Source organism: Triturus cristatus, chromosome 2_2 (genome assembly GCF_964204655.1).
Source record: "Triturus cristatus chromosome 2_2, aTriCri1.1, whole genome shotgun sequence".
Lineage (NCBI taxonomy): Eukaryota > Metazoa > Chordata > Amphibia > Caudata > Salamandridae > Triturus > Triturus cristatus.
Window position 1 is genome coordinate 335492860 of NC_140582.1, and position 12406 is coordinate 335505265.

The 12406-nt window shown below is 43.6% G+C and overlaps 1 protein-coding gene across 1 annotated transcript; it reads right to left on the reverse strand.

Annotated features, from left to right (window-relative positions):
* Positions 1-2480: 2480 nt before the first annotated feature.
* LOC146862230 (cis-aconitate decarboxylase-like) lies at positions 2481-8267 on the reverse strand. The gene is made up of 6 exons (XM_085643240.1): positions 8049-8267; positions 6300-6354; positions 5637-5824; positions 5010-5102; positions 4513-4718; positions 2481-4044 (listed from the first exon to the last, which is right to left on the reverse strand). Exons 1-6 carry the CDS (start codon positions 8067-8069, stop codon positions 3126-3128), a joined length of 1482 nt encoding a protein of 493 aa, XP_085499366.1. The 5' UTR covers positions 8070-8267; the 3' UTR covers positions 2481-3125.
* Positions 8268-12406: the final 4139 nt, after the last annotated feature.

A 12406-nucleotide genomic window follows, 5' to 3' on the forward strand; every position in this document is an offset into this window, starting at 1 on the left:
AGTACCCGGTTAAGCAGGAAGCTAAAAAACAGGTCAGGGAGATCTTAGATCAACTTGAATACCAGGGGGTGATTGAAACATGCACCTCATCAATAAACAATCCTTTGTTTCCTGTCTCGAAACCAGACAATACATATTGTCTAGTTTTGGATTATAGACACCTAAACTCTTGTTGTAAAACATTTGCAGTGCAAGATGCACACAGTACAGCATTAATGAATAACATTGTGCGTAAAAAATATAAAACCACTTTAGATATTTCTAACGGTTTCTTTTGTCAAAACATAGCACCTGAAAGTAGGTATTTGACAGCTTTCTCAATAATGGGGACGCAGCGTCAATTCTGTCGTCTCCCTCATGGATTCAAGAATAGTCCAGGGTTATACTCAGCAAGGGTTACAGAGTTACTACAAATTTATGATGACGAGGCATTGTCATATATCGATGGTATATATCTGACAGACGATGACCTGGACAGACACTTGAACAGGGTGAATACCATTATATTGGGTTTCGCCTCTGAGGGTTACAAATTAAACTTTAAAAAGTCCAGAATTGCCCATATCAACATCCTTTTCCTAGGATATGAACTTTCAAGTGAAGGCAAAAGCCTGGCAGCCAAGCAGCCAACTTTTTTTTTAGAAAAGTGTGCACTACTCCAACCTCCAAAAATGCTGAAAAACTTACAGTCGATTCTAGGTTTCCTGAATTTTGGAAGAACATACATTCTAAACTACGCAGAGAGGGTTAAACTTCTCTACGAATTAATCAAACCTGATTTCAAAGCCACAACTTGGATTGAAGAACACACAGAAAATCTGCGTTCACTTCAAACAGACATGTTGGCAACTAAGCACTTGCAAACACGCGTAAACGTACGCAACTTAGTGATCCAAATCATTTCGGGTCAATGCGGATTCACCTACTTAACTTTTAACGAAGGTGAAAAAGTACCAATTGCATACAAATCACACTTGTATACACAAGCAGAAATGAAATTCACTTCTACAGAAAAGATTCTGACAGCAGTTCAAACCACTGTAGCAAAAGAAAGAGTCCTAGCACAGGGACAACGCATTATGGTCGTGACTTCTGTACCAGCCTTAGTGGCAGTTACTAAAGCTAGCATTCCAAATGCAAAAGCTTTACATCCAAGATGGATACAATGGGTTAATTCTCTTGCTGCAACTGATGTTGAATATGTTTTTGATCCTTTTTTAAAAACACAAGCATTCCTGCAATACAAACACGAATGTCCTCTGCCTACTGAAATTCTCCCTCTTGATCAGTATGAATTTATAATTTATACTGACAGATCTGCACAACCCGCTACGAAATTAAACAAGCTTACAGTGCAGCATGCGCGATCGTTAAAGGTCATATGCGCGATGGCAAATTCAGACCAATGGTCACAAAAAACGCAATCTCTAGGAGATTGTACAGCTCAGCGAGCTGAACTACAAGCATTCAAGATGGCACTTGAAAACTCGGATCGCAAATTCCCTACACTCGCAGTGTGTGATTCATTTTACTGTGTTCAATCTTACAATTAAAAATTACAGAATTGACTTCAAAATGGTTTCAAAGATGCAAAAGGTGGCACAATCAACCATAAAATGCTTTGGAAACAAGTAGTTCAGTTGCGAAACGGACTACAAAACGATCACGTGATAGGCTGAGTCATCAATGTGATGGCGTTCACGTTGAAGGGAATTCATTGGCTGATGAAGCCGCGAAAGGAGCTGTGCAAACAGCTTCCGCAGCTGCAATCACTCGTTCAAAAACGAGAATAGACAGTGAAATAATGCTGGCTGTCAATGCTTCAAGCAAATGCAGTGGTGCAGCGGTACCTAAAATATTCCCACTCATATATAATTGATGCCAACAGCGTTCCGTTTGCTCAAATCCCTGGAGTGGGGGATAGGGTAATACCAAACATGGAATGAAGAGCAGCTTTGATTTACGAAGCACATCTGGGAGAGGGTCTGACACATCAGGGGATCTCTAAAACAATTTTAGAACTAAAAGAGATGTACTGGGTTGGGAAAATATATGACTTTCTATGTATTTCCCAAATGTTTGATTAACAATATGTTCCACTTTCCAGTGCACATGCCACCAGTTTGTGAGCACTTGAAATTGAGAACTTCCAGAGTGGTGTAAACTGGATGACAGCAGCCAAAACATTGTAACATTTAAAATGTGTGCCATGATCGGATCAATCTTTGGTACTTGTTCAGATATGTATATTCTGGTTGTTATATTACTAGTGGTGCATGTCAGTGATGTTTCTAAAAACAGGGAAGATTGTGACACTCTAGCAGGAGGGCCAGCATGTTGAGCAACAGCCGAAAAAGAGAGTTTTATATGTCAGGTCTGTATGTGAGAGAATCCAGTCTCACTCTCACCAAGCCGTGGCCACCCTATAGGTTAGCATCTAAAATGTCAGCTGCTTTACATATCAAAAACTACAATAACTGTAGAATAAATTCAGAGACTTTATTCAAAATTAAATAAATAAACACAGAAAGCACAAAATATGTTTCACTGACAAAACATGAGAGATTGAAATACAAAGTCCTTGCAGTGAGCTATATTGTCCTGTGTTTTTAGGAAAGTACACAGGAGAGAGCAGGGCACAGGGAGAATCGAGTACTAGAGCAAAATTGAAGATCCAGCTCTTCCTGTCTTTGGCCACCGGGAGAGAATCACTTAGTTGGAAGAAGACATGGTATTTCAGTGAAATGCGATCACATTTTTTTAAACAATAAATAAACAAAAATTAAATAACAATAAATAAAAAAATGCATTTTACTGTCACAGCCCTTACAAAGTACTGATAAGGTTCTATGAATCGTAATCCTATTGCTTCTGGCCAGCCAGATGCTTCTGTATTTGTGTTAGGTTAAATGGGGACCTCATTGTACTGTGAGACATGACAGTACCTTTCATGATAGGAGAGGTCAGGATTGACTCTTATTGTTTTATACAATTAATTGATAATGTCCCTCTCCTTGAGTAAGTAGATTTTCAATCTTGTGTAAAACAAGTTATGCTAAAGATAATTGCATTTAACGTTTTACTCCCACTTTGTGAGAGGTATGAATTTTGGTTGAACATGTTTGCTACAGGGAGGATGCCAGTTGTGAACAGTCTGCAAGGCTTTCTATCTCCTCCACAACCTCAATAATTGCTTGTGCCTGATCTTGGTGGAGCACATGGGTAGCATTGGAGAGGAACTTCTCATGGAGTGATTCTTGGCTGAGGGGCTTCCTCCAGTGTCCATAGAAGGTGTCACATCTGCCGGTCACGATCTCTCCGCTCTCCAGGAGCAGCACTACTTCTCCGTACATCTTGTCAAAATTAGCCACATTGTCTTCAGGGTGCTCCACCACCACCTTCTTCAATAAGTTGATGAGGTCTGGTCTCCTGAGGCTGTCCTCACTAAAGGAAGAGATGCCCACCTCGCCATCGAGGAGGGCTGTGCAGGCGTTGAACTGGAAGGAGTGTCGCGCCTCATGCTCAGACTCTGGGAACGGCCTGTTGATATACTTGGAGACTGGGACCCTCAGAAGAACAGTGCGGATGGAAGCAGGGTTAAAGGAGCCCGTTATATTGGTGACTCGGTTTCTGACTGAGATGGCAGCGTCTGCCACCCAGTGCATGCCCAAGTGAGCTGGGAACCTCTTAAAGGCGATGTCTTGCTTCTCCAAGAGAAAGCTGTAATCTTCATCTGGCATTGCCAGGGCCGAGGGCTGGTAGTCACCATAGAAAGCACTGAACCCCGAGCAGCCGGGCACATCATCCAAGATAAGTGGGTTGGCTTCCATCCCACGTGCAGCTAGAAGTGCTGCTTCCATCCCAAAGCGGGTCGCATTGCCAATATGAAGAGGCTTGGCAAGAGTTGCAGCATTGGCCATAGGTGCCCCTGCCAGAGAAGCAGCGATCGCCAAAGCATGGGCACATTGTTCTGCACTCAATGAAAGGAGTTTTGATGTAGCAGCAGCACTGCCCATGGTGCCAACAACTGAAGGGGGGTGGAACCTGAAGGAAATACAAAGTTCTGTGTCAGGCAATGATAATACCAAAATAGGTTTAGAAGAAGGGTAATGCTAACAAGACGTGTTAACTACGGAAATGTACTTAAAGCACGTCAGCCATTAATGCTATCATGCAGTACGATGAAACATAGAAGATATGCTAGTATCTAATCAAGCATTTGGCACAACTCTAGTTACAGTGAACAGAAAAATTAACTTTATCATGTTTACATTGTATTTGTGTGCTATCCACATATATGATTTTCTTTTCATTAAAGGTTCCTCCTGCAGAGATTCCTTCCCTTTGTGCCCATCAGGCACACATCATATCATTCCACCTCTCTCACACATAACACATGGAATATTCTATCCTCTTTGAGCAGCATAACATGCCCTGGGTATACCGCAGTCTCGTGTGGGCATTGTGAGTTGGTCATGGGATATTTCTGATCTTTGTAGGCATAGTACATACCTTTTAGGGATATTGCTCGCTTCGTTGGAGAAACGCATGAGTCTTCCTTGTACCTCGATGCCCACGTTGAATGCCAACAGGAAGTCTGAGCCACTGGGTCGGATGCCCACGGGCAACATCTGGGAGGCAGCCATTAGAGCCGGCAGTACAGCACCTGATGGGTGAGTGGCAGGGTGCCAAGTGTCATCGAAGTCCATGGAGTGACTCTGTTAGAAGAGGAGTAGAGGATTAGAAGGTCTTTTAAGAAGGGTGGGTCAGGAAGCGATTTTAAGTAGAGAGATTGTGTCATCGACCTATGGAAACAGTTTACAGAAGTGTAGGATCCATATTCTAAGATTTGGTTGAGGGACTGGGCCATTGCCCAATAGAGACTCTTTACATAAGTGGAAACAGACAAGATTGAACATTGGAGGAGACAGCATTTAAGTACAATTCTCATAAACTAATCGCTCGTAATATATGATGATAGATAAAATATTAGCTTTGAAAATCCTTACCGCTACTCCATTGACATATGCAGCCAGCGTAGGTGGGAGTCTCAATCCTTTCCTTCCGTACACAGAACTGATGGCAGACAAGGAGTACATGTCCTGTTAGAGACAGAATTAAATTAGGAATAGAAAGTGCACCTAGCCACTTAGTAGAGAAACAGCAGAGCTTGTGAGAATGTGAGTTATTGAACTTTAAACACAGGATAATTCACCTAATACATGGTGGTGTCTATTAGAAGAAACACAGGAGCAGGCAAGGGGTCTCTGCGAGAAGATGTAGTGTTTCTGAAGGAAGGTGCAATCTGCTGATGTACTTTCTGGTTTGGACCCTGTCTGCCTTTAATTCATAGGATCTCAAGAGGATTATGGTCTAGAGGGTTTTAATTGCTGGGCGGTCCAAGGTGTGCTTTTTGTGGCCCACGTCTTTGGATGGATCAAAGGGAGGAGGTGAGCAGTGCTGGTCTAGAGGGTTTAAGGGATGGACATTAGTCTTTTATAGTGTTTTCCTTGTTGTGGTGCCTGTAGCTTTTTACATGGCAGGATCACAGGCGTACAGTCACACTCTTGGCCGAAAAACGGGCTTTCATTGGTTTGCATGGCGCATTGCTTAGTGTGTCCAATGTCTCCTCTTACCTGGCAGTATCCCAGGGCGATGTTGAACACATGGGTTGTGCTTCCCACCAGTCCAACGCCGATGCTGTCCAGGATCATACGCTTGCTTCGGTGCCGCACAGTTTGGGACAGGTGATCTGTCTGGACTCCATGTATGAAGGAAGCAAAGCTGCTAGTGACCGCCTTCTCCAGGGGGCTCCCCTCCAGCACTGAATAAAGAGAAGAGACAGGATCAGAACTACAAGCATTCTGGGTTGGCATCAGACACAAATCCAGCTGATCCGGACCAGAACGAGATCTTGTTTATATGGGACAATCATTACCCAGGACTCTTGGAGTTCTAGACTGATAGCAAACTCAAACCAGTGCTAGCAGCTCCAAAACCAGAAACTGGGACCATGACATATGGGACCCAAGTCAGGGTGAGTGACACCAGAACCTGTAACTGGGCCCATGGGATACAGAGCGGTCCGGACACGAGGAGAGTGGCATCAGAACAAGTAACTGGGCCCAGGGTATACAGAGCGGCATCAGAGCAGGGAGAGTGACACCAGATCCAGTAAATGGTACCAAGATATAGAGAGCAGTCGCAGACTGGGGGAAGGGACACCAGAACCATTAATTGGGTACAAAAAATACAGAGTGACCTCAGACCAAGGGCAGTGAGCGCACACAGACACTTACCTTCCACTACTGCTGTGTGCACCTGTCTGGACGACCTGAGGATGGCGTGTGGTTTCTGGAAGAAGGGAGAAAGCAATATTAGCCAAATTGCTTTATTGCATAAGAACATGGAAGGGAGTGAACAGGGTTAAAAGAGAGGAACACAAGGCAACAGAGTCGAGAAGGGGAAGAGGGCTGAGAAGGGGAAATAACAGGAGATATTCTGAGGGTGGTCGCAGTTCGCAACCCCAGTCAGTCAAACTGCAGACAAAGATTGGCAAACAAGTAACTCCAGCCTGGCCCACGGGCAGTCTGAGCCTAGCAAATAAGCAATTCAAGGTTGGAGCACAAGCTGTCCCAGCATGGCACATTCCTGGCATATTAGCAGGTAGAGCATGGTATATAAACAGCCATAGACTGGCACATGAGCTGCAGGACTGGCACCACAGCCACTCCATCACAGGAGGAGACCAACAGCAGCAGCACCCAGGGAGGACTCTGATAAATGATGCCAGCACCTTGGCATATGAAGTCAGCACACTGACATATGATGAAAGTACCCTAACATTATAGGGACCATTCGATCATATTATGCCAGCACCTTAAGCTGGCATACATCTGATTGCAGCACTATGACAAATAATGCCAATCTTTTGGCCTGTGATGCCGGCAGACTGTCCTATGATGCCAGCGCCTTACCACATACAACAGGTGGTCGCTGTTCTGGTGCAAGCATTCTGATTGGATGTTGGCAGAGAAGCCGTGTGAAGCATGATATCAGCTGGCACGGAGTGAAACTCTTTATTTTGCTTCTGCCGTAGATGCGAGAAAGACAATGTCTCTTGGGCCACAGTGCACCCCTGAGGCACTATGTATCAAATGGCACATGCATGCCATCCGGGACCCCGTATCTATATGGGCACAGTTTTATGATCGGCTAAAATAAAATGTTGTTTGAACAATTCCCCTTCAGGGATGCCTCGAGAACCTCTGGCTATTGTCAAACCCTGTTTACGTGGTGTACGTTGTGCATTATTACACCCACTTTGGGAAACAAATACTTACAATAAAGTCCCAAACTCCTTTCAGTGCAATCTGCTGTTGCTAATACTGATTTATAACGAGCAGTTTGTGCTTCACAGGCTGTGCTTGATAACAGCGACAGCGCTACAAACAACAGGACTGCAGCACAACCCGTAGGCGCTTTAAATATTACTGTCGCATTTCTGAGAATTATCCAGCATGATAAAAACCCCTGTCAGTGAGCATCGTTTAACAAACCTTAACTACCCAGGATGCTTCTGCAATGATCACGGGAGACAGAGACGTCCATATTATGAACATCACAGAAACACACGACGAATGGTCTCAGACCCGGCTATATTAAAACACGTTGCAAGCTAAGAATAAAAGGTGCTCTCCTTTTATTCACAAATACATATATTTAAAAACGAAAAAAACGTATTAGGAAGTATGAGAATGTAAAAAGTACATAAAGAGCATGAGAATGCCATGATGAAAACAACGAATAAACATGTGAAACCAGTAATATATACACATTCATTTTCTAATAAGTAAATGCACGGTCTGTTGTATTTTAATAGATCTCCTGCTATTAAAAAAACAATACATGAATAGCGAGATCGGGAGAAAGGCTTTCAATCAACCTAAGTGGACTTTGGAAACAAATTATGCCCCCCAAACAGACGAACAATATACACATCCAGCCATTAAAGCTGCCAAAACCTGATGCCTGTAGCAGGGGCTCACCTGGAAGGCGCATTGAAGCATGTTCTGCACTGGTGTCTGCCTCTGTCCTGAGAGAAGTGTTCCCTTTTTCTGAAATCAGTTTCTGTCTTTCGAGATGGACCTCCTGTGCCCCGCAGTCTATCTCTGTCGACCGGAGAGGGGAGTATTTTGTCTCTGTCCTGGGACAGTCCTTCGCTCTGCCTCGCTCTCTCTGGTGCTGACAGGCAGGGGCAGGTGAGCTCCTGGTGTTGGCAGTGTCTCTCCTGACAGAGGTTATATACACTTAAGAGGCACGTGAGATCCCCCGCCGGGGAGCCCTGTGGAGAGTGACGTCAGTAAAAGGGGAGGGAGAGGTGTGACCAGCGCCAGGTGTCAACCTCTAGGAAAGGCCAGAGACATCTGGGAAATTCCCGTAGGAAATAACGTAGAAAACACAAAAGAGAGAGAGAGGGGCCCGTGGGAAATACGTGGAAGACACCCCAAGCTGACCCACAGTGTCCGTGTTACGGTTACCCTCACCTGGATTCCCTAAAATGGAGGATGAAGTAGTGAATTTAGATTATACTAGTAATCGTGATAGTTACAGTGCGTGTGCACGCGCGCGCAGTTCACTCAAGGGTTTTGTAAATCACCCGTGAGGGTCTCGAGGCATATCTGTATGTTTCACTGCATGCCTATCAGATGCCTACACATCATGATCTGCGCATGTATGTATTTATGAAATACCCACTTGCATTTACAATAAAATATTTATTTACATTCACACATTTGAATCAGACATAGTAAATAGTTCGTGCTACACCCTGTCTAATAATTTTATTTGCATTTGTCATTTCTCTACGTGAGTCCGTATGTGTTTGTACGCATTTCTTTAGCTCTCTCTAAATGACTCTGTGAATACAATTCTAAGCATCTCTCTAAGAATATACCGTCGATTTTAGTTTCGAAAAGAACAGTTACATTCACACATTCGAACCCACTTTAAATAATTCCCGCAAACCCCACTCTCATAAGTTAAGGGAAACATAAATCATATTTATAAGGTAAGGCATACCTAAAAAGTTAATATTTCCTCTGTGTTTTCAATGATTGGAACGTATTCTTAATAACAACAGACTTTTAACTGTAATAATTTCTCTTTGGAAACCTATGATGTCATATCTCAGACGCGGAAAGGTAGCAGACGGGGGGATGAAAATCCTGCTTTAATTCCCTTTAATAACTTTAAAACCCCGAAGAGCAAGTTCCATCTCTTTTGTTGGGGAGGGGGCAGGAGGCGGACGTTTTCTCCAAATAGTGCCCCCCGCCCCCCTCCCCCCGCCCTGCAGGGAGCTCCACTCTGTTTCCGAAGTTAGGAAATCCCGGAAGTTACAGACAATAAACACCTATTTTGGGTGTCCTTCTGTAGGGACGGTTCAAACCAGCTCCCCCTGCTCGCCTATAGAGCTGGTCCCACAGGACTGCGAATAACCTGGAACCACAAGCGACAGCACCTCGGTCTAAAGAGAGACAGTCTGGGATGTTCATTGACGGAAGACACTTCAGAGCATGGGCTGCTGTACCTCAACACAACCCCACACACACACCAACAAGCAGTACAACTGGTCAGCAGATGCATGAACACTTCACATTACGGAGCACTGAGAATATAGTTATTTAGGTTTTTGAGCAGCTATAAATAGCGCACTAGTTCTGCGTTCAGAGCGCTATGAGATAAAAGGTAAAATAATGGGGTGGGGGTGGGGATAGTTAGGCCGTGTAGTAGACAATAATTCTTGGGCAAGAGGGTGGTTGGACTCTTCTGGTTAGCAGATCTCAGATGTCTACTTCAGTAGGGTGGCCAATTGGCATGGGTGCAAATTCAGGACGGTGAGTGTAAAAATTTAGGACAAAGGATCAAAAATTCCGGACAGAACGTCAAAGCTCAGGACAAAAATTCCGGTCAGAAGGTCAAAGTTCAGGACAAAACTTTGGGACAAAAGGTCCGTTTTACAGACACATCAGTGCCACTGTGAGATGTAAAGCGGCAGGCAATGGCTGTAGCTAATTGGGACCTGCAGTGCTGGGCTACAGTGCAGTCCCCCGAGTGGCCAGCTTTATGTTTCAGATCCCTTCAGGTGTTCCATGTCTGTTCAGCTGGTGATGAGTGGATAGGGGCTGGTACAGTACTGAGACCCATAGCGGACAGGTCTTGTGTGAGGGTAAAAGCAGGAAGAAGGGAAAAGGAGTTATTAACCAGCCTGCATTCGCTATAAATGGCTGCACACTGCTTAATGTTATAGTATTATTGTGGGTTAGAACGGTTACATAGGAGTTGACATTACTATATAATGCTCTGGCTAGCCATATATCAGCCCTCCTTATTTGTATATGGGAAACAGTATACTGATTGGGCCATTTTATTTCTGTGAGCTGCAAAGTGCAGATTCTCATTAAATCCAGTATTTGCAAAGCACGAACAGCTACCCAATGTCATCCTGGCGCTGGGGGCCGTCGGGAAGATTAAGCAAGCTATTGCCCAGAGTCACATGTTGCTGGGCTGACCTGCCGCCGGTGCTGGGGATCGAACCATGAGCCCCAGATTCCAGCGTCAGTCGCCCTGGCCGCAGCTCCTCACCTCTTCCCCTTCATTGATGCACAGAAGTGTGCTACAGGCTAGAAACTGTATTCGGTGTTGAGGCAGTATTGTAGGTCAGAAGGAGACACTGCCTTTTACACACAGAACATTTTCTATTGAATGGAAGCAAAATGCCAACATGCAGTTTTACTGTTAAAATATATAGCGCACAAATACTAATGTATGGAAATGTGGTTTCGGCAAATATGTATCATTGAACATCACCAAGTAAAGTGTCTTGATTGCTTTGATCCTATTAAAACTCTGTTTCCAGCACACTTCTGAATTACAAACAAGTGGCTGCAAAGTTCCTGGTGCAATTAGAAAAGAGGCCGTGAGACCAGCTCTGAACCCTCCCGTAGTAGGCCAATAGACTGGCATATCCTTGTTACACCCTCGAGAAGGATGGGGCGGGAGTTAGCTTGACCTGTATGGAGTGCTGTTAAACTAGCATTTTTATGTGCTACGGCAGTAGAAAAAGCACCACACTATAGTAGCATGCATTCATCCTTAGTGTCATAGCCCTGAACATCCTAGCGCTTCTCCATAGCAGGTTCTACGAACTGACTAGTCGTGAGCCCTTTATTCCTTCATTAAGTCAAATGCTGCACACGTTTTAGACTTTTAAGATGATCTGTCTTGTTAACGTATTTTATTTACTGATTCTACTATGTATAATGATGGTTTTATAAGATTTAAAAAAAATATTTTTATAGGGCTGCATTCATGAATTCTGTACTTTTCTGGTCTGATGACCGAATAAAGTTTTATTGATTTTATTATTCAATTGTATTATTTTCTAAAGCATAGTGAATGATGACCTTACTATGCACCAGGATACGACAATCTTTGATGGGGCTCTTCAATGATTCCCTCACTGTCACCAACAGTGCCTCTCTCTCAGATGTAATTAATTTGTTTTATGGCGCCTGTCATACCAGTGTACGTTCCAGAGCACTTTACATCACACATACACATACAGAGAAAATGAATCGCACATGTGTAAATCAGTCTATAGAAAATGTTACATAAGGCAACGGGGACTACAAGGTGTAGAATGCACGTCCCCCATACTTCTTGAAACTAAGACAGTACCTGAGTCCAACAGATGAAGGAAGCTTTTCATTCATGTCCCCTGGTCCCTGCTAAATATTGCTAGATATTTCTCCAAGTTTCACTAAAATCCCCAGAAATTTAGGGAAGAATTGCAAATGTTTTTTTCAATGTTTGAATCCCACTTAGACTGATGAAAATCAGTTGTTAAGGGTTATTATACCTGGAAAAGCCCGAGACAAGCTGATGGCCAAAACAGACATTCACAAATAGTGCCACACAGGCCACTGCGAGGGATGCAGTGTTAAATGCAATACATGAAGTCTATTACCTATTGTAACTGTTTAGACAGAAATAAACAATAAAAAAAGGCGGGAAACTCACTGCATACTTAGATTGACTGAAGGTTATTTTTGATTGCCATTCTAGTTTTCTGAATGCTGTTGAGACTACTCAGGAGGTAGTGATTATAACCATTGTTGAGGGGTTACTGCCAAAGGTGCAAGAACAATTGCAAACAAAATCAATATCTATCATGTTAGGCTAGTCTGAGTGGAAGAGACTGCTCTAGCACAAACCGATGTCTCCTTACCAGATTTCTTAATAGGCAAAGCGGGAGTGTCATAAACACTACCAGTAAGGCTAAAAACCTTCTGCTTTAATAGTCGGAGGGCATATTGAGATCCTTCATTGGGTTCAAATGAATTTA